Source organism: Mustela putorius, unplaced genomic scaffold (genome assembly GCF_011764305.1).
Source record: "Mustela putorius furo isolate JIRA1106 unplaced genomic scaffold, ASM1176430v1.1 tig00004035_pilon_pilon_pilon, whole genome shotgun sequence".
In the NCBI taxonomy this organism is placed as follows: Eukaryota; Metazoa; Chordata; class Mammalia; order Carnivora; family Mustelidae; genus Mustela; species Mustela putorius.
The window spans coordinates 2,783,401-2,806,984 of NW_025422171.1; the positions used below are offsets into that span (position 1 = coordinate 2,783,401).

At 35.5% G+C, this 23,584-nt stretch overlaps 1 protein-coding gene and 2 non-coding genes across 5 annotated transcripts in view; 2 read left to right on the forward strand and 1 right to left on the reverse strand.

The window, feature by feature from the left end:
• ZDHHC20 (zinc finger DHHC-type palmitoyltransferase 20) overlaps window positions 1-23,584 on the reverse strand; it is a 70,531-nt gene that overhangs the window by 22,332 nt on the left and 24,615 nt on the right. For all 3 annotated transcript variants that reach the window (XM_045072430.1, XM_045072429.1, XM_045072431.1), the window contains exons 2-7: window positions 23,234-23,260; window positions 18,549-18,652; window positions 12,338-12,458; window positions 6,232-6,301; window positions 4,198-4,230; window positions 3,468-3,588 (exon numbers count right to left, since the gene is read on the reverse strand). In XM_045072430.1, the coding sequence (XP_044928365.1) occupies window positions 3,468-3,588; window positions 4,198-4,230; window positions 6,232-6,301; window positions 12,338-12,458; window positions 18,549-18,652; window positions 23,234-23,260 (476 nt within the window). The remainder of the gene's footprint in view (window positions 1-3,467; window positions 3,589-4,197; window positions 4,231-6,231; window positions 6,302-12,337; window positions 12,459-18,548; window positions 18,653-23,233; window positions 23,261-23,584) is intronic.
• On the forward strand, window positions 8,740-8,846 carry LOC123389816. The gene has a single exon (XR_006604466.1). It is a non-coding gene; the product is annotated as a U6 spliceosomal RNA (small nuclear RNA).
• On the forward strand, window positions 19,007-19,113 carry LOC123389812. Its single transcript, XR_006604462.1, has one exon. It is a non-coding gene; the product is annotated as a U6 spliceosomal RNA (small nuclear RNA).

A 23,584-nucleotide genomic window follows, 5' to 3' on the forward strand; every position in this document is an offset into this window, starting at 1 on the left:
GGTCAAAGGAAGAAGCAGTCTTCCCTGCTGAGAAAGAGCCCAGGGCTTGATCCTGGGACTCCAGCATCATGACCTGAGCCAAAGACTCAACCAGCTGAGCCCCCGAGGCACCCACCATTCTGGTATGTTATTTCCCTCCTTGTACTAACTTTGGCTTGTATGTTCTTCTTCTAGTTCCTTGAGATGTGAAGTTAGGTTGCTTTAGATCATTCTTATTTGTGAGTTTTCTAGTTTTCTTTTTTTGTAACTGATTTCTAGTTTTATATGTGTTTTTTGTTTCTTTGGATGGAGTATTCTATATGTTTAGTAAGACCACTTGGCCTAATGTGTCATTTTAATACCAACTACCTTATTGATTTTCTGTCTGGATGATTTATCCATTGATGAAAGTGGGGTATTAAAGTCCCTACTATTATTGTATTGCTCTCAATTTCTCCCTTTAGGTCTGTTAATATTTGCTTTATTTATCTAGGTGCTCCCATGTGTCCATTAACTTCCTTCATGCCTATGCTCAAATCTGATCGTCTTACTGAGGCAGGTCTATTCTTATCACTCTCTTTAGCACTTCTCTCTGCCCCTGTCATACTCACCCCTACACACTTGCCACATCCCTTACCCCGCTCTACTTTTACTATTTTTCAGTGTTTACTTCCTAATACACAATAGGATTTACTTATTTATTATGCGTATATTCCATCCTCTTCTCAAAAGTAAGTTCTATAAAAACAGGACTCTGTTTTGTTCACTGATATATCCAAAGTGCCTTGAACACTGCCTGGCACACAGTAGGTACTAAATACATATTTGTTAACTAAAGAAAAAGATTTAAGTTTATTAGTCTTTCCTTATTATGATAAATCTGAAAAAAGTTTTAAAAATATTTATTCTCTTTTTAGAGACAGAAAGAGCATGCACATGAGTGGGGGAAGGGCAGAAAGAATGGGGGAGAGAATCCCAGGAAGGTTCTGGAAATTCTCAGTGTGGAACCCAAATCAGGGCTCAATGTGATGACCCTGAGGATCACGACCTGAGTCGAAATCAACAGTTAGATGCTTAATCAACTGAGCTACGCAGCCACCCCCAAAATATTTATTCTTTAATTAATAAATCATTATATGCAAACACTGCTGAAGTTTCTGGTAAAGAAATGTGAAATTCTATAGTTTAGACTTTATTCATCTGGCACTGAATCCTCTTCATTTAAATAGGGTCACTGAGTAGGATAAGTAGGTTGTAAACTGAACAAAGATACTTAGAATTAGGGGAAGAGCAGAACCCAAAATTCACTGGGCTAAGACCACATAGAACTGGGTACTCTCTTCTAATATACACAAAGGCACTGTAAGTACTAGCATACCCTGGGTTTTAAATACCCAAAGTTTAAAAACTCAACAATGTGTTAGTGAAAGTCCTTAAAAAGTATTAAATATTTCTCAGAAAAATAATTGTGCTTGATGACTTAAGGCTTTAATTATGTAATTCCCAAGTATGACTATGAATAGCAACTTACAGTGAAAAGTAGTTGGATGTTGAAATAGAGATATTTATGTTCAAATTCTGGCTAGTTTCCTAACTTCTCTAACCTCAGTTTTCAACTTTGGAAATTGGGGTAGTAACAGCTCTTTCTGCATTAACTATATTTTCTTATTTTTTGTATTCTTTTTTTATTTTTATTTTTGACAGAGTGAGTGAGTTAGTGAGTGGGGGTAGGCAGAAGAGGCACAGGGAAAGGGAAAGAGAGAATCGTAAGGAGACTCCATGCCCAGTGCAGAGTCCAACATCTCACAACGCTGAGATCATGACCTGAGCCAAAATCAAAACTTGGATGCTTAACTGAGCCACCCAGGTCCCCCTTATCTTCTGTGTTCTTGATGCTCTGGCATCTGAGGCCGTGCTGACTGGAGAGAGACCAACTTTTCCACAGCTATCCAGTCCTTAAGTGATAGCAAGGAATAAACCTCTCATACAAAAACTAACCAATCCAGAGTTCATATTCCATATCACCTCCTCTATCTGACTATTATACTCCAGGAGGCAAAATTTCCTTGCCCTAACCACTCCAACGATACATACAGAAAACAGGGACAACCATTATGCCCAGGGACCACAGATACTATGCAAACTGGCTAACCTAAATCTGGTTACCCTGTCTGGTGCTTCCCTGTGTGGTCCTTCATAGCGTGGTATGACCCTTCCCTCAGAAACTGTGAGCAACAAACTATCTTTTCAATAGTAATCACTTCGCGATCTGCAGGCTTCACCACACCTGAACAGCTCAATTATAAAACCTACATTTTAAAACTTCTTAACAGGATTGTTAGGAAGAGTAAATACAAAGTACTTTCTGACCACAGTAATGCCTTCTTCAAAATCAAAGATTTAAATGTGAAAACAAAAACAACTAAAATGCCCAAGGAAAACTTGGGTGAATATTGTGTAAATATACAGTGAATAGACTTAAACCAGAAATCATAAATGAAAAGTACTGCTTTTATATTTTTCATTTTTAAAAGATTTTATTTATTAATTTGAGGGAGTGCAGAGCGAGAGAGAGCACACAGGGGGAGGAGCATAGGAAGGGGGAGAGGAAGGCTCCCCACTGAGGTGGGAGCCAGATATAGGGCATGATCCCAGGACCTTGGGATCATGACCTGAGCCAAAGGCAGACACTTAACCAACTGAGCCACCCAGGTGCCCCTTTGATTTCTGATTTTCTGATTATTTATTTAAAAGCAGTACTTTAGGGGTGCCTGGGTGGCTCAGTTGGTTGAGCATCTTCCTCTTGAATTTGGCTGGGGTCAGACCTTAGGGTCCCAGGGTCATGAGGTTGAGCCTTCTGTAGGGCTGGTGCTCAGCACAGAGTCTGCTTCTCCCTTTCCTCCCCCTCCAACCCCTACCCTGTTCAAGTGCATGCAATGCACACACTCTCTCTACAATGAATAAATAAATAACATCTTTAAAAAAAAGAAACTGTAAAAACACTGCTTTAAAAATATAAAACTTTGATTTGATAAAAATCAAAGAAAACAGGGTTATAAGATATAAATTAAAAATGTGGAAAAAAACACAACTTATGACAGAAAAAGGATTACCATCTATAGAGGCAGGAACCGGATTAGTGGTTATTTGAGCTATTTGCAATTTCACTGTTACTACTGTAAAACTGCAGTAAGTCTCTTCAACTCAAGTAAAAGCAATTACTTCCTTAAAATTGATAGGTCTATTGTTAGAATATTGCTGAAAATAGTTTGACTCACTAAAAGAAGTTTACTATATCCTATTTAATATCCATTTATTTACAAATAAACATATGAAGGTAAATTGTAATCCCATTTGCTTTCTGATTCATCATAAATTCTACCTGAAATAAAGTACATCTACTTATAATAAAGAATGAATGACTTCTTTATGAATATATCATCTTAAAAAGTTTTACATATATGTTTTAAGACAGAAAAAAGACTTACCGTCCAAAATTTTATAAAGTACTGTAAAACTGTTGTAGCCACAAAAAGGCAATATAACAAGGAATACAATAAAAACAGCAGGAAGAATTTGTAATTAGAAAATCCCACACAGTTATTCACCCTAGAAGAAAAAGAAAATTACACTGTAAAAATAAGATAAATCACAAACTATCAGAAACAGAAAACAAAATGATGTTTGCCACGGGCTGGGGAGGCTGTGATGGGTATAGAAATTTATTCTGCAAGATGAAAAATTTCTGAAGATTGTTACACAATATGAACATATTTAATACTACTGAACTGTCCACTTAGAAATGGTTAAGACAGTAAGTTTTAATGTTATTTTTAAACTCTAATAAATAAAAACAATAATACATATGGCAGATAAAAAATATTATTACTTAGAAATGGGTCATATGGGAAGTAGGGAGCAGTATCTTAATTGTGGATGTGTGTTTTTAATAAATTCATGAGGGAATTTGGAATTTTAATGTTAATTCTTAATATACACTTACTTGGATTAATAACATCAGAGTATATATTTAAAGGAATACATTTAATATAAACATGTACATACATAAATATACATATAAATAGTACCAGATCAATCTTGAGTAATCGAGTGATTAAACTGGCCCTCAAAATTTGGGAATGCTGAGATAAATTACTCTCGATTCTCCCCTTCCCACCTCTCCACCCCCAATGTAATTTCCTCTTTTTTTATACATACCAAGGACAGTGATGATCCATCTTAAGAACACATCTAAAAAACAAATAAACATAAGAAAATCCTTGTACAAAAATTCCCCTAATTCTAGTTTCTGATAATTTTATCTTTCTTTGGCTTACACTTTTACCTTTACAAATAATATCTTAGAAAAACCAACCCAGAGGTGCCTTGGTGGCTCAGTGGGTTAAGCATCTGACTCTTGATTTCAGTTCAGGTGACGATTTCAGGGTTATAAGACTGAGCTGCGCTTTGGGCTCCATCCTGGGTGTGGAGCCTGCTTAAGATGGTCTCTCTCCCTTCCCTTCTGCCTCTCTCTGCCTCCTTCTCTAAAAAAAGTAAAGAAAAGCTAACCCAGTACATTAGAGAAAAGTTCTGGTATTTCCAGAAGGCCTTTTATAGTTAGATGATTTTTAATACTGGCAATTCAGCTGAGCATAGCCAAATGCCTTGAACCACGCCAAATGACATTTTAATATGATGTAGTATGCACAGCACTAGGTAAACTAGATAGGTCCAGCTTCCAAATTAGCTGAGGAAGATAAAATGAAATACATAAATCCCTATGCTATTTTAACCACACAAAACACATAAACATAAAACACATAATGTTAAAAATATGTAACACATAAAAATAAAACTTTAGGAGCAAATATGTTAAAATATTATTAATGATAGGCTTATAGATGGTTATTTTTTCCACATAATTTACAAAATTGCATTCCCTGGATAAGGAGTACTGTACTTTTATAATAAAAAAACAGCCTTCCAAATTTACCTCTTCACCAATACATGTAATCTAGATTTGTATGAAGTTAGAACACAGAACATTTCAAATACAGAAGTTTCCTTATCCATAGTTGCTTCCCCTGGTTTCAGCTACCCACAGTCACCCATAGTCCAGCAGCAGATGATTCTCCTTCGGACATACTTCAGAAGGTAAATGGTGGCCTAACGCTGTGTCACAGTACCTACGTCAGTTACCTCCCTTCATCTCATCACAATAAGGATGAGTATAGCAGAAGGCATTTTGAGAGAAAGACCACATTCACATAACTTTTATTACAATATATTGCTATAATTGTTCTATTTTATTATTAGCTATTATTGTTAATCTCTTACTATGCCTAATTTATAAATTAAACTGTATCATAGTTATGTATGTATAGTATATGTAGGGTTTGGTATTATCCAGTTTTGGGCATCCACTGGGGGTCTTAGAATAGATCCCCAGGCAGATAAGAAGTGACTGCTGAAATATAAGAAATGAATAAACTAATACCCAGAATGTTAAACAGCCTGTCCAACTAAAGTTCAAGGACCAGTAGAGATTCCCAAACTATGAATCTTTCTTTCAACACACTACCCTCTGATAAGGGCACAAAAAAAAAAAAAAAAAAGAGAGAGAGAGAGAGAATTTTCTGGGAACAATGTCACAGACAGTAACTGAAAACAGTATTTTTGTGGACTATTAGGTTTTAATATTAACAATAAAAATGAGAAAAGTGGGGTGCCTGGGTGGCTCAGTGGGTTAAGCCCCTGCCTTCAGCTTGGGTCACAATCTCAGGGTCCTGGAATTGTGCCCTGCATCGGGCTCTCTGCTCAGAGGGAAGCCTGCTTCCCCCTTTCTCTGCCTGCCTCTCTGCCTACTTGTGATCTCTCTCTGTTAAATAAATAAAATCTTTAAAAAAAAATGAGAAAAGTGTCATGATCGTCTTTTTTTCCATGACAGTCTTTTTGATCTAAGAAATAAAGTTATCTCCCTCAAGGGGGTTATTACTTATTTGCTTATCAATATTAAATTAAATGTAAGTATAAGAAGTATATTCTATCGACCAGTATAGTAACTCTTAACCAAGATTACTTCAAGGTATATTCTAGCTTATATAAATATTTTTGTTAGCCCAGGAAACAGAAAGGGAAAGGATACAATGTTCTTGCTAAGTATAAAGCATATAAAATAATCCTTCCCCTTCCATTCTCCTGTCATCAACTTCTGATGCTAGGGTTAAATAGAAACAAACAAGTAATACTTACACGTCACATGCTGAGCAGTGATGTGCCCGGTCAGGTTTAATCAACTGACATTTTTCACAGTATCTGATGGCTACATTTAAGAATTAAAAGGAAATTGTTGAAGGATGTGCAAGCTTAGTTAATTTGACTGTAAAATTTGTTTTCATTTCTTTTACAAATAATTCTGTGAAATTTACAACTAATAATTTTAAAATAATACCAAAGTGTATTAGAAAGCTTCTGAAATCAGAATGTCAAGAGGTAGAAGGGAACCTCAGAAATAGAATAGTGCCCAGCAGTTTTCAGATGAAAAAAGAGAATCTATAGCAAGTTAGTGACTTCAACAAGGTCAAAAACCAGTTAGGTAGCACAACTCAGAGTTATGGAGTCCTAATTCAAGTTCTTTTTCCTACTATAATACAGTGTCTATAATAAAATATAAAAATAAAGTGCCTAAACGTTTCAAGGCACCCTGTGGGATTTTGTTTTTAACATTATAAAATAGCTTTTTCAAGAAAAACAAAAACATAACCTTTTATCTCCCATCCTTATCCCAAATAGCAAAACTGATACAACCCCCAAGGGGTTTCAAACCACAAACCCCAAGAAGAACCTGGTGGCTCAGTGGGTTAAAGCCTCTGCCTTTGGCTCAGGTCATGATCCCAGGGTCCTGAGATCAAGCCCTGCATAGGGATCTCTGCTCAGCAGGGAGCCTGCTTCCCCCCCCACCTCTGCCTATTTGTGATCTCTGTCTGTCAGATAAATAAATAAATAAACCTATCTTTAAAAACAAAACAAAAAATAAAAATAAAAAAAATAAAAACCCTGAACTTTTCCCCACTCAATTCTAACATATGTTATTGCTGCCCAATTTATATGTTCATTCATTCAAAACATGAGCACCTATTTTGTGCCAGATACTGTTCTAGGCTTAAATCCCTGCCTTTGTGGAACTTACATTCTTTTGGAGATCCCACACCCCCTACTTGTTTACTTTCTCTAGCTTTAAAACTCTCTGTCAAATAAATAAAGTCTTTAAAAAAGGGGCGCATGGATGGCTCAGTCATTAGGCATCTGCCTTCAGCTCAGGTCATGATCCCAGCATCCTGGGATCAGGTCCCACATTGAGCTCCCTGCTTGGCAGGATGCTTGTTTTTCTCTCTCCCCCCTCCCCCTGCTTGTGTTGCCTGTCTTACAGTATCTCTCTCTGTCAAACAAATAAATAAAATCTTTTTTAAAAAATAGTTTAAAAAAACTTGAAAAAAAAGAAAAAGAAAAATTTAAAAAAATTTAGTAGAAAGAATAATCATTCAAGGATGCAGAAATAGAACTAGAATAGTAAAGCACAACAAACAAAGCTTTTCAAGAAGCCAGAATGACAAGAGCCACTGAGCTTTGGGTAGGGAGAATAGAAGCCAGTTGCCTGGTATTTAGCTGGGAAGGAAAAAGAGGACTTGGGTGCAGAAGGCTTATAAAAGGATCTAACTCAATGGGAAGAGAAAATATAATGGCGGTTAGAACAAAGTCTGAGGGGCGCCTGGGTGGCTCAGCGGGTTAAAGCCTCTGTCTCAGGTCATGATCCCGGGGTTTGGGGATCGAGCCCGATGGGGGATCGAGCCCCACATCAGGCTCTCTATTCCGCGGGGAGCCTGCTTCCTCCTCTCTCTCTGCCTGCTTCTCTGCCTACTTGTGATCTCTGTCTGTCAAATAAATAAATAAAATCTTTAATAAAAAAAAAAAAAAAAAGAACAAAGTCTGAACCAAACTGCTGTTTTTAAGAGATATATACTTTGATGTATACCTGAGAATGAAGGGAAGGAACTGGTTGTGAATTATTAAGTGGAGCAGCAAGCGTTATAGGAGAAAACTGGGGGAGAAGAGAAGAAATATTTTTACGTAATCTTTACGTAAATATAAGAAAGGACCAGGGGTGTCTGGGTGGTGCAGCCATCGATTTTGACTTCAACTAAGATGGTGACCTCAGGATTTTGGGATGGAGCCCCATGCTGGGTCTCTCTTTCCCTCTCCCCCTGAGCCCTGCACTTTCCTTCTCAAATAAATAAATAGATCTTAAAAAAAAAAACCAAAACAAAACAAAAAAAAAAAAAAGGAAAGAAAAGAAACGAAAAAGAAAGGAGAAGAACACAGATACCAAGAAGAAACTGATATGCTTTGGAAAAGCCAGTCTGTAAAGGTTCGGTGGCACAACATGGTCCTGAAATCAGCAGGGACTCTGTCACCAGTTAGGTTGGATGCTAGCTCTCCCACTTACTAGCTTGTGACCTTGGGGCAGTAACTTACTTTCCATGAGCCTCAATTTTCTCTTTGGTAAGTGCATATAATACCAAGTGTGAAGGGCTATTGCGCAGATTAAATATAAAACTCCTAAAACATATCAGATTCTCAATAAAGCAGGTGTTACTAGGATAATAACAGTAATTATTATTTCCTATAAAATATAAATTCAGACTATGATAGGGAAAACCAGTAAAGGAGAGAAAACCAGGGAGACTTAAAAGTGCATAAACAGTGCCTGCTTTGACAGCACTTATACTAAAATTAGCACAAGACAGATAAGATTAGCACTGCCTCTGCTTGAGAATGACACGCAAAAAGCGCATAAACAGCAATTATGGAGAAAACCCAGGAAGAGATTCATTCAACAAACACCTACTGAGGGCCTATTTAATGAGACACTTTGTTAGAGGCCATGGGAAAAATTCCTGACTGCCAGAGTCTTAGAATAAGGTTGAGGAGGGGAGATAAACAGAAATAACTATGAGGCAGTGATTTGTGACCTACAAGGTAAGAATTAGAGAAGTTCAGAGCAGACTTAAAAAAAAAATCACTTCTTGGGGCACCTGGGTGGCTCAAGTCATTAAGTATCTGCCTTCAGCTCTGGTCATGATCCCAGGGTTCAGGGATTGAGCCCCACATTGGGCTCCCTGCTCAGTGGTAAGACTGCTTTCCCTCTCCCACTCCTGCTGCTTGTGTTCTTACTCTCGCTGTCTTTCTCTCTGTCAAATAAATAATAAAATCTTTAAAAAAATAAAAATCATCTCTTGCTCAAGAAGCAGACACTGAATTAAAACTTTAAACTGGATTTAGAGAGGAAAAAATAATTGTCGTAGATAGAGAAAAAGACAATAAAAAAGATGGGGAAAGATAAGAGTGTTTTAGCACAGAACTGATGCAAGGAAACTATGGGACAAAGCTCGAAAGAGGTATCAGTTGGATTCACACCATGGAGGGAGAAGGTCTAGAAAGACTCATTTTGTTTCCTGAATAGATAGTAATTAGTTCATATGGTTCAAAAAAGCCCAAAAAGGAACCAGGTGAAAAGCCTCCCCATCCCTGTTTCCTAGCCCCCAATTCCTCCCTGTGAAGACAGCTCCATCATTTTCATTTGTCTCTGGTCCATGAAAGGTCTACTTCATATAATATGTATTTCTGTAAATTTTTTTACAAGAATGAATGGATATTATTTCTATAATAAGAAAAAAGATAAAACTCCCAAAGTTTGGAATTCTAAGCAATAGAAATGCAGTATAAAATGGTGCTCAAGAGCAGGGACTTTGCCTATAGTCAGAAGGTAAGCTATAGAGGGTACCTGTGTGGCTCAGTTGGTTAAGCATATGCCTTCAGCTTGGGTTATGATCTCAGGGTCTTGGGATCCGGCCCCCATAAGCCTCCTTGCTTAGCAGGAAGTCTGCTTCTCCCTCTCCCTCCCTCTCAATAAACAAATAAAATCTTAAAAAAACAAACAAACCCCCAAAAAGACGTTCTAGGAATGCCATGTACAGCATGGTGACTATATTAGTAACACTATATTTTAAATAAATAAATTAATAATGAAAATTTTTAAAAAAAGGAAGGCAAGCTATAAATCTCAGATCTTATCATTTGGGGACTTCGGACACTTAATTTGTGCCTCATTTCTTCATCTCTCAAATGAAGACAAATGTAGCACCTCCCTCAGAGTTCTTCTGAGGATTAAATAATCACCAGTAAAGTGTTTAGCATAATTCTGGTATAATACTGAATAGATGAAGGGTATTATTCAGATTAGAGGAAAGCCATTATAATTAATGAAAAATAATAAAGCCTTAAGAGTAAAGATTTTACATCAGTGGCTATTAACTCTTTGGGGCACACATACTGCTCTGAAAATCAGATTATCTTGGTATGAATGAGGTACTTTAAAAACTATATGTACCCACAACTTTGCATATTATCTCCAAATTCATAAATTCTCTGAAGTCTTGGACTTTGGGTTAAGAACATCAAATCTAAATAACTGTAAGTAGAAATAATTATTATAATTCAGACTTTTCATTGTTGAATATAAAAAAGGATTATTTTATATTAGCCATCATTTACTGAAAATTTATTATTATATACCAAGATCTACACTAAATGCATACATCTCATTTAATTAAATATTTCTACTAACCCAAAGATGCAGATATTATCTTCATTTCAAAATAAGGAAACAAAGGAGCCTCAGTCAGTTAGGCATCTGACTCTTGATTTTGGCTCAGATCATGATCTCAGGGTTGTGAGATTAAGCCCATATTGGGTTCCATGCCAGGCATGGAGACTGCTTAAGATTCTCTCTCTTGTGGGTGCCTGGTTGGTTCAGATGGTTAAGTATCTGCCTTTGGCTCAGGTCATGATCCCGGAGTCTTGGGATCGAGTATCACACTGGGTTCCCTGCTCAGTGGGGAGACTGCTTCTCCCTCTGCCTCTCTCTCTTTCATGAATAAATAAATAAAATCTTAAAACAAAAAAAAAAATTCTCTCTCTTGCTCTCCCTTTGCCCTCTACCACTTACACTCTCTCAAAAAAAGCCCCCCCAAAAACCAACAAAATAAGGAAACAAGTTAGTGACTCTCCCTACACTAGTAATGGAAAAGCTAGGGTCTGGCTTGAAATTCATGTTTTTGTTATGTACACCAATGTATTAGTCATGCAAAAAAGAATAGTATTAAGTGCATGAAAAAAATAAAAGTTAGTCGAATACCCTCCTCCTCAAATCTTGTACAAATGTAGTCACGTTCCTTAGCTACAACTTGCACGTAAAGGTAAAACTCCTCTTATTTCCCCTTGGAGTTCAGCAGCATAGTGGGTTCTAGAACCAGAGTAACTAGATTTAAATCCATTTTTCCACATATGACAAGTTATAACCTCTCTGTGTCTCAGTTGCTACTGAAGACAGTAGCATTTACTTCACAGGGTTGTTATGAAGTTTAAATGAGTATGTGTGGAACACCTAGGTGGCTTAGTGGGTTAAGTTTCTGCCTTTGGCTCAGGTCATGATTCCAGGGTCCAGGGATCAAATCCCACATCAGGCTCCCTGCTGCCTTTCCCTCTGCCTGCTTGTGCTCTCTCTCTGACAAATAAATAAATGAGTATGTGTAAAACATTCAGAACAGAATAATTATTAGCTATTATATTATCCCATATTTGAACAAAACTCATGAGATACATAGTATATAACTTAAAACAATTTCCTATACTTAAGTGACTACAGTGGCCACTCATAAATTCATTCCTATTGTAAGACTGTCTCCCTAAAAAAAGGGAAGTGCTGCAGCAGTCACCTGTCCACGTAGGCAGTGGGAGAGTGGAAATACCACATCTTTGGAACCAGATTAACCTGAGTTCAAATTTTGGCTCTCTGAGTATTGGTCTTAAAACTTGACAGGATTCTTCTCCCTTGTGTCTTTTACTCCTCTCCATTCTAAGTTAGCACATTCTTGTTTTTTTAAAAATGACTCTGTGATGACACACAATATTTAAATTCAGACGAGAATTTCTAAACGATGGTTTGCTAAGAATAACAAGTGACATTTTTAATGATGAGGTTCAATTGGAAAAAAAAATGCAGAGAAAACAGGCTCACAGTGAGCCTCTTAAAAAAAATCTGTATCAATAAATGTACATGTGTGTGTATATCTGAAATACCACAGAAGATACAGAACACAGGAAAATCTTGTTCTTGCAGATGTTATCTGTAGCAATCACAATATCCATTTAACTGTCAAATCATGCAGATTATCTTGGAAGAATTAACCATATTTTAAAAATTCCTTGGAAAGGAAAGCTTAAGACTGATTTTTCTTACTCCTTGAAGCTGATGTGGTGTAGATAGGTAAATCCCTTGCTGCTCTTCTCAAAATTTCTTGTTGTCTTTCTTGGCTGAATTCCTTTTCATAACGTTCCTTTTCAGAATTAGACAAGTAGAACTATAAAAAGAGAAAACTATTAATTCTTTTCAATCTCATAAACTATCATGTTTAGAAAAAGACAGTTTCATCCTGAACAGAAAAAATACTAAAACATTTTCTTCTATGAAGGCAAAACTTATTTTCAAATTAAAGAAGTGAAACTGAGTATATTTAAAAACTTCATACCTTTTTATGATAGATTGAAAAATATTTGCCCTCTATATTAATGATGGGAAAAAATATGAACTAGAAAATTTTGCATCTTTGTATTTTACAGAAAAATTAAATAACCCCCCAACCAAAAAGGGCTTAATACATATATTTTCTATTAGTAAAAATTTTGATGTTTGAAAATTAGTGTCGAGAAATTTTTAATTTTTGGAAGGATGTCCAAGAGTCACTTGGTTTGAGTAAAACATTAAACCATAGGCACAGGATCCAGCTATGTTCTACTCAAATATATCAATGAACTTTTACTTCTTTGTTTTAGCTTTTAAAAAGCTAACCAATAGGAGTACTTCCTGTAAAATTATAAAGTATTGTCAAGGCAAGCAGAGTCTCCTTTTCTCAAAGAGTAATTTCTTCATGGAGTTATTTCTTGTTTCCATTTCTTAAGTTTTTATTCCCATAGTGTGGCCAGCCTCCAGTTCATTTCTTAAATAGCATTTTCCTTATAAAGAACTTGTTTATAGTTGCTCCTCTTGTCGTCATCCTAGCATCTCAAGGGGCCTCAGTTTTATGTCTCTAATTTCATGTAAACAGAAGCTTTCAGTCTCTTTTAGTCTTTACTTCACAGAATTTCCTTTTAAACTAAAAATGGCTTGAGATTTTTCTTGATCATGTCCTATATTTTAACTGTACTGTTTCTCAATTTTTTTCAATTAAAAGCAAGGTTTTGCTTGAAAAGTCCTAAAGAGTCATGAATGGAGTTTTTATATTCAAGTATTTCGTCCTGCCTGCTAACTCCCTACCAAAGCTTTCCATACTCTTGATGCCTCATCATCAGTAATAACAGTATTAGTTTATCAGTGCAACCTATCCTATGCCAAACAAGGCAACAGTTTGGCATAGTAGAAAGAGCTCTGGACTGAGGAAACTGTCATACCAAGAGGCTCAGAGAATTTTCTAAGATTGCACAGAGAGCTGATATTGGCAGAGCTGATATTAAAATGCAAGTGTTTTGAGTTTTACTCTAGTATGCCTCCCTCCATATTGCTAATGTAAAATAACTGTTCTGGCTTTTTACAGACTGTTACTCTAACCTGACCAAACACCACAATTTAGGATGTAGAAGAGTCTATTTAGGTTACCTTGTCTGTTTCCCACAATCAAATCTTGATGGCATAAGAAACCCCCAAATTACTTCTAAGGCATGAGAAGTAACACAGGCAAACAGAACAGAAAGATGTCAGAAAAGTTTCCCATAATCTTAAGTTGAGATCTTAGACATCACTTACATAACTTCCCAGGGAGGTAGGACCCTTCAGACAAAGTTTCTGAGATCCACTCTCTCGTGAATACTTCCAAGGACTGAAATACTTCCCTCCTTAGCAAAATGGCCTATTCTCTTTTAAGAGAAGTGTAACTTTAACTTGTTTGAATTAGAAGTTCTTCCCTGACATGAAGTGTCCCTGAAGCATTCACAGTAGAGTATAAGAATCATTTGGTATGATGATAAGTACATATATGGATAGGAAATGTTTCAATCAAATTTTACAGTTTCCTTGTAAAATCTGAACAGATTTCACATAGGGCTGTCCTATTTCTAGCCTGTGGTAGTATCCCAGCCTCCATATCATTACTTTTCCTTAAGGACTAATGTTATAAATTATGAAAAACTTAAAATGATAATCTTAAGAGCCACCAGAATTTTAGATGAGGAATGGACCAAAATTTAAAATGGATTAGACTTAGGAAATTATTACTACACATCTAGTTTTCATTAAAAACTACAAAACAGAATTCAAACTATGAAATGCCATCATCTTAAATTCAGTGTTCAGATGGTTCAATTCAAATATATATTAGCTACCAATTAAGAACTTGGCACTGCTCTGGGTAATAGGAATCCATAGAAGAATCAATACAGTCCTGCCTTCAAAAGCACATTTCTTATAGTCCAGTAGGAATGCTAGCTATGTCAATAAAGAAATACAACTTACAAATAATAGTACAATGTGTTACCAGGTATGATAAAAGCTTCCTTATGAGGGTATAGGGACTATCAATGAAAGTCTCTTGGAGAAAGTGGTACCTACGCTGGGCTTTGAAAGGTAAACAGGAATCTTCCAGGAAAACAAGGAGGGAAAGAGAATCTTGGTAAAGGAAGTAGCATACAGAAAGCACAAAGATGTGAATATAATGGTATAGTCAGTGCAAAATATTACTTGACTATCAAGTTCCAGGAAGAAGCAGTGGAGATGAAGTTAGTTAAGATTTTAGTTCATGAAGGGTCTTTTGAGCATGACCTTTATCTTAGAGCTGACTGGCAACCTCTGAAGGATTACCAGAGAAGTGATGGGGCCATAATTTCTTTTTGATAGTGATAGTGATAAGTGACAGTGATGGAAGATGCCTGCCAGCTCTTCACATACTGCTTCCCTCTCACCATTCACTCATTCACATATTAGCAATCTGCCTCTTACATACAAGATTGGAATCTAAGCAATGGGGATACAGCAATAAACAACAAAGATGCTTCCTTCAAAAAGCTAATACTTTAGTGAAAGAGATACTTTGAAAAGTCTTGGTTTAATAATGCCACTTCCTCAGAGATGTCTTTGACCATACTACCAAAGTAGTTTTTTCCCCTAATAGTTTTTACTGTTATAAATAAATAAATGTTCATTTATTCTAAAAGTACCTAAACTTATCACAATTTATAATTACTTTGTTTGTTTACTTGTCTACCATCTGTCTCTCCTTTTAAAATGTTTAGGATCATTCTTTTTTGTTCTTTTTATTCCCAGAGCCTAGCACAGTCTGTCAAACAGCAGGTGCCAAGTACTTGCTGGTAAAAGATGAAAAATATACCCATATTTATAACTTAACTTCCTTAAAAATGTAGAGTTTTTGCTATTCAGACTCAACCAGTTTCCCTGGGTCTGATTCCCAAGTGTTGCTCTAACCTCTCAGCTCACAGAGTCCTTTTATTACGGTTACTTTAGGAGCTACTTCACAGCTTTATAATTACTACAAGGAGCTATCTCAGCACACTGGAAGGTTATTTAGAAAGAGAACCATAAAATCCTGCTCTTTCTTGTCAGTGCAGCTTAACTTAGCTGTCCCTTGATGATTTGATAATTAACTCATTCAATAGTGAACAGCCACTATGTGCTAAATAGTGGGGAGAGGGATGTAGTGCAGGATACCATAAAAATGATCCCTGCCCACAAAAAACTGAATAAGATGGTGCATACAAGTCAAGAGGCAATTAAGAAACTATATGGTAGGTTCTATGATGGGGAAGGCAAGAGCATGCCATAGCAGGGCCACTGGACACAGGCCTGGGTAATCAGCTGAACTTCTAGGAATAGAGGAGCATGAAGGATGAAGTGGATGTAAAGGCTTAAGCCCTCAGCTGAATGCTGAATGGATGCAATATGACAAACAACAACCAAAATAAATAAATAACATTTAAATGGCACTTCCTAAGTGCAATGTATTCTTCTGGGCACTTTACATATATTATTAAGTGTATATCATTATTATAAATATTACTAACCACATATATTATTATTTTTTAACCATATATATTAACTTAGTCAATACTTCCAACAATCCTGTAAGGTATGTATTACTATCATCCTCATTCTACAGCAGAGAGCTGAGGTACAGACATCTAAGGCAAGTCTCCAAGGCCACATGGCTAGTAAGTACCAGAGGCAGGAGTTGAACTGGGCAGTCTTATGCCAGAGTCTGAGTTCTTCACCTCTATACTATACTGCTTCTCAGAAGTATTAACCAATTGTTTTTATTATACTTTTTAAAAGTTGATTTATTTAAGTAATCTTTACACCCAACATGGGGCTCAAATCCATGACCCCAAGATCAATAATTGTATTCTCTTATGACTGAGCCACCAAGGCACCCCTCTTTTTCTATTTTTTATTTCCCATAACAAGAAGTATTTACCTCCATTCATGCTATGTTTTCAATAGCCATCACTAGTTGTAAGTAATTAAATAAAATTAGTTCCTTTTCAACTTGGAGCTTAAGACATAGATGGCAGTTTGAGGGGCGCCTGGGTGGCTCAGTCAGTTAGGCGACCAACTCTTGGTTTCAGCTCAGGTCATGATCTCATGGTCGTAAGATTGAGCCCTGTACTGGGCTCAGCATTTGGCAAGGAGTCTGCTTCTCTCCCTCTGCCCTCTCCTGCTACCATGCATGTGCTCTCTCTCTAAACATAAATCAATCTTAAAAATAAAAAAAGATAGGGAGGGCAGTTTGTAACATAACTTTAAGAGTTGACTAATTATTACCAAATGTCTGATGAATATATTTTAAGAAACATAAAGTCAGATTGATAATTTCACTACCCCTTAAAACAAAAGCACCCAATAGAAAAAAAATGTGCAAAAGACTGTTTGGCATTTTCTACTTAATGCTGAATGTACACACAAAATATGATCCAGCATTCCAATCGGAGGTACCTACTATATACATATATATGTATATGTAGCTGTATATATAATTATATGTGTGTATACATATGTATACACACATATAATTATTATACATATATATACACATTTATGTACAGATGTATATATGTAAGTATATACATAGGTATATGCAATAGAATGTTTATAGCAGCCCTCTTTGTAACAGCCTTACACTAGAAGCCACCCAAATGCCCCTGCCCATCAACAGCAGACCAGTTAAATAAACTAATATTTACTACAACTGAATACCAAACAATAAAGAGAATGAGTGCTCCACAAGTACATGCAACAACATGGATGAACATGCAAACAGAATGTTAATGAAAGAAGCTAGAGACACAAACACACAGAGTATATGATTCCATTTATGTAAAGGCAAAACCAGGCAAAACAAACTGATGCTATGAGGAGGCAGGAGAGTGGGTTTGTGTGGCTGAAAGGGAGCATGAGGAGGCTTATAAGATGCTGGTAATGTTCTGTTTCTTCAACTTGGTGGTGGTTGCTCAAGGGTGTTAGGTTTGCAAAAATCCATCAGGTGTACACTTACATATACTTCTCTGTATATATATTTCATAAAAAGTTAAATGGAAGTTGATATTATTTTTAAACATATGGTCTATAATTTTTAACAAATTTTGATGAATTTTGTATGAGTAGAAATAATTATCATCATCTAATATTTGATTGCCAACCATGTGGCAGGTACTGTGTTAAAAGCTTTATGTGAATGAATATCACTTAATCCTCACAAACATCTTACAGAAATAGGCACTATTGTTAGCTCCATTTTCCAATAAGAAAATGGAAGCTCAGAGACATTAAGTAATATGTTAGAGCAGAAAATTAAACTCAGATAATCCTACAACCAGAGGGTACATTCTTAGCCATCTAATTATACCAGATTTCATTAGTTATGTGAAGGCAAGAGACACATCCTGGTCTTAAAACTTACTCTACATAAATATTCACATTATTTTCCCAATGGAACCGCAAATTAGAAGAAACACTAGTCATATTAAAGAATAACAAACAATAGCCTCGACAATTTCTTTCCCACAATTAAAACTTTCTCTAGTTGCAGCATATTTCTTTAGGCCTGAGAAAATATGTTAAGGTGTCCAAATATACACTCTACTTTTCTAACTCAATTTTGTCCCTTAAGATTTTTTAGTCCAGTAAAAAAAGGATGTCTTTAAAACTAAATAGCATGGCAGAAAAATACCAGTACTAAGTAAAGTATGATCGGTCTTTTAGTGTGCTAAGTCAGTGGGTTGTATCTGAGACCAGGCTGATGACTCACATTCACAATGTGGAGTCACCAAGCAAGTTCATAAACAGAAACAGAACAAATGCATTATGTAGTAAAGTTTTAACAAAGGTAACACAGGGCAAATAATTCCATAATTAGCTATAGCATTTGGTAATTTACCAACATTAAATTTACCTCTTTGGAAGGGGAAGCGGGAGATGTGAAAATTGTCATCCAATAGGACCATACAAACATAACAAAGAACAGATGGAAAGCCACAAGGTAAACAACGGCCTTTCCTGGTAAATAAAAACAAATAACATTTCATTGAATCCTGGTGAAAACAGGAAAAAGCATAACATTAAAACACAATATTTAGGGTCAGGAGGCTTAATCCAATAAATACCTTAATTAAAACCTACCGAAGACATCAAATTTATAAACTCCTTTATCTGAATGACCTACCATTACAAATATGAAAAAACATTGAGTTCCTATATTTAAGGGTTATCAGCCTGGTTTATAAGTAAAGACTATAATCTGGATTTGATATTATTGAACTGCTGAACATTCAAGTTGAAACACCTCCTTCACTCACTAAATTTCAAGCTCTTCCTACCAGTTTTTAAATGACTTAAAAATTATTTAAGACAGTGCTCACTTCAGCAGCATATATACTAAAACTGGAACAATACAGAGAAGATTAGCATGGCCCCTGCACAAGGATGACACGCAAATTCACGAGGCTTCCATACCTTTTCCAACACCAAAAAAATTTATTTAAGACAGATTCCATCACCATGAACATTAAATTCAAGGAACTACAAACTGAAAGTAATAAAGGATGTTCCCACCACTGTGAATAATGAGTAATCTAAAAAACTTAGTTCCTGGATTAACCAGAAATATTATGCTAGATTTCATCTCCTTTCAACATAGGCTAATGAAAAATTTTTAGCCATTTAAAATTTCTGCAATAACTGTTTCACAAGTGGATTAGTGTAAACATTTTAACATCTTTAACTCCAAATATTAACTCATTACTGATATAACTTAGAGCTTTTTGTTGTGTTCTATAGTTTTTTTTTTTTTTTTTTGAAAGAAGCAGGACTGGTTTCTATAAGAAGAAAGATCTACCAGGTGCTTAAATTTTTTCTTTGGAATGAGGCACATACAAATCCACTGAAGAAAACAAAGCAGACACAAGCTTCGAAGTTTGAAATTCTACTCATTTTTTAAGCTCAGATCAAATATTACTTCTTGCGCATAACCCTTCTCCATTACTTTTAGAATTCATTACCTCTTTATACTATACTGCCCCTCAATATGCTCAGACTTCAAATAAAGCACTTAATTTGTTTTATTAAAGTTAGTTGCTTAATATTGATGACCTAATATACGCAAAACATTTAAAATAGTGCCTGGCACATAATTAATCCTTAATAAATACTGGCCATTTTAAAAAAGTAATCTCTACACCCAACTGGGGTTCAAACTCACAACGCTGAGATCAAGAATCACACGCTCTATTGACTGAGCCAGTCAGGCACCTCAATACTGACCACTATTATTATTAATATCCAAGAACCTTTCCTCTCAAAACTACCCAAGAACCTTTCCTCTCAGAATCTGGTTCTTTTTGCATGTTCCGTATTACCATGTTTCCCAAGTTTAAGGAATCATAAAAGTTTTCACTGGTCCACAGTGAAATGAGAGACACTAAGAACAAGGTAGTTAAGTTTTTATAAAGCTAAGATGTATTCAATTCAAAGTATTATCCTTCCTTTCATCTGAGGTTATTTCTCCTTTCACTTTTGGTTTTAAAAAATGTTCTTTTTAAATAAAATAATGATTAAAAAATCAACTTGTTGGGCGCCTGGGTGGCTCAGTGGGTTAAGCCGCTGCCTTCGGCTCGGGTCATGATCTCAGGGTCCTGGGATCGAGTCCCGCATCGGGCTCTCTGCTCAGCGGGGAGCCTGCTTCCTCCCCTCTCTCTCTACCTGCCTCTCTGCCTGCTTGTAATCTCTCTCTGTCAAATAAATAAATAAAATCTTTAAAAAAAAAAATCAACTTGTTGGACCCAGCCTTTTCTTTTACAATTACACTGGGGGTCATATGGTCTAAGAGAACAGAACTGCAAGTCCCACAGGAAGCCAGGGCCCAGTAACTCTTCACATTGCACAACTAATCAACACAAAGCTCCTCAAATTCTAGTTCCTCTCTCATTATTTTCACTGCCAGTGTAACAGCTCATAAACTGTTGCTTAACTCGTTTGATCACTGCAAAGGCAACTGGTCTTCCTCCCTCCAGTCCATCTCAATGGCCAGTATAAATGTGTTGTTCATAGTTTTCTACTCCACCTTGGCTGTGATATTCCTGGGCAATAACTCCATGTGTATAACTCATGACTGATGAATACACTATAAAACACTGGGACTTCCTGGTACCATATTTGACCACAGCTAATCAAATCACTACTTCCACCTACCGAAGGCCTATTAGAAGGTATATAATGATGTCGACCTTATTTCTAACCCTCACTGTAGTCCTATAAGGTATTCTTTTAGTTTACAAATGTGAAAACTGAGGTGCAGAGAATTTAATATCCTGCCCAATGTCACTTAGTAAATGATAAAATCAGGATTCAAACCCATATCTGCTTGATAAAAACCGAAGGTTCTTTTCATTATGTCATACCTAGAAGTATCTTTTCCTCCATTTTACTCATCATCTTAGTCGTCACATCTTATTTCAGAGCAAATATCTGATACCAAGACAAAATCCTTACCAGAACTTCCTTCTATCTTCAAATTTGCTTTCTTTTCATGTCCACTAAAGCTGATTATCATCCTCACTGAAAATTTTGGCTTCTCAAAATCTGCATTCTCTACTGTCTCCATTCCCTCCAGGGTGAACCTCATGATCTACTTAATGGATTCAAAATCATTCCTTCATTTGATCTTCTTTTGGAAAAGTATACTGGAGCTCAGTCTCCTACCGTTATATGAACACTGAGGTCATTTACCGAGTTTGCAATACTATTTTCACCTAGTTCACTTCACTTTTTAAAATTTTTGCCTGGCCCCCATATTCAATCAAGTTTGTCAATCCTCATCTGTAGTCTATTGTAGAGCTTCAAGATAAATGGTAACCTTGAGGTACTTTAAACTTCTTAATCATTTAGTTATTTACAACTAAGGTCAGCATATTAAACAATATACTTAAAAAATATTTTTTAAGACATTTAAAATATTTTTAGAGTATTTCTGCTCTCCATAGGTCCAAAAACAAAATGGTTGTCTGCTTTAAAAAAATCTTAATCCTCAGTTAAAAAAAAACTGATAAATCTCTTAGCATCATGCCTGGAATGTAGTAAGTACTTAACCAATGGAAAATATCAAATTATAATGTAAAGAATAACAGGAAATACTGCTTTTACATGAATTTGAAATAATGTTAATAAGAAAACTTCTGATCATATATATATGCTATAAACCACTGGTTAGAAATAATAGATAAAGGGGTGCCTGCCTGGCACAATCAGCTGGGAGGATGACTCTTGGTTTCAGCATGGGTTGTTATCTCAGAGTCCTGGGATCAAGCCTGTGTCAGGTTCTGTGCTGAGCACGGAATCTACTTGAGGTTCTTCCTCTCCCTCTCCCACTCATGCATTCTCTCTCTCTCTCTAAAATAAGTGAATAAATCTTAAAAAAAGGAAGTAATAAAGTTGATATAGCTAAAAGTGCAGCATATATTACAAAATAAAAATACTATGAACAACAAAAAAAGAAGTGATAAAAGCTTAGTTAATGAAACAAATTAAATCAAAGCAAAAAAAAAAATCTGAATCTACAAATCAAAAAATCTGATTAAAAAATCACCTGTAAATGAATTTAAAAAACAAACAAAAAAGCAAACAACTTCGTCAAAAGACTCTTTGAAAGACATGGGGAAAACAGCTCTAAGAAATAATGAGAAAAGTTAGATGTTCCTTCATAAGTACTTCAGAAATTCTCTGCTTTCTGTATATGTATTTTCACATATAGAAAACAGTTTTGATTTAAAGGGAGAAAATCAATCCTACCAAGAATGAGTCTATATTTATTCCTCCTCAACCCTGGCTAGAATTGAGAAATCAGATTCAAAGGCAACTTGAGATTTACATACTTAATGCCTAATTATTTCCAATAAGAATAAATATTAATTAATGATTTCTAACCATTCAACTGTTTTAGAAATCCCCTGGATTTTCATATCTCAAGTCAAATTTCATTTTTGAAATTTAATCTCAACAGACTTAATATTTTCTTTTAGCTTGGTGAAATTCTGAGCAATGAATTTTTCCCTCTAGGCATTATCTCATTACCTAGTCCTTATAAAAAGTAGGATTCCCTTTCAAAATGAACTAGTAATACAGTTTACAAATTTACAGTCTGGTTATTTTGTTAAATATCTGTGAGTAGTAATGTACTATTTTTAACAAATATATAAAGAAGAGAACCATTGATAAAATTTAGGCATCATGAAACAAAATCTGCTCCTCAATCCTAGCTAGAACTGGTATTAAAAACATTTGAATCACTACTATCAAGCATTCTGAAGAATATACAAGGCATACATATGTACATAAATATATTAGAGAAGTTTGGGTGCTAGATGCCTTACAAAATAACAGCTATTTTAATTGATATAAATAACACAAATGAAAATATATTGAATAGGAATAAATACAATACTAGACCTCTTTTTAATTAACTTTAAAAACACATTTTCTTTCTGAAAACAAAAACACATATAGCCATCACTAAATAAAAAGCATGTGGATCACAATTAGGATATCATAAGTATTCTACTTAAATTGAGACTTAAAGTGTCTTACCATTTTCTCCATTTCCAGAGAGGGTAACTAGAATAGAAGAAAAATAGTGAATAAATAATATACTTTAGAACATTTTGTACATACATTTTATTTCAGATTGACTACTCTTCTTAATATCACTTTCAGAAAAATAAAATTTAGTTATAAAATGTAAACACTAATGCAAATCCAGGACTGCACTTAAAAAATCCTAAAAACACTAAAATGCCAAACATAAAATTTTTATCAACACTGCAATCACATTAAAATTTTTTCAGACCCTTGTTAATTTTAAGTCTATCAATATGGTTATAGTTAGGTTTCCTTTAGCTCTTTCCTTATTGCCCTACAGAATGAATAGGACTTTCTTCT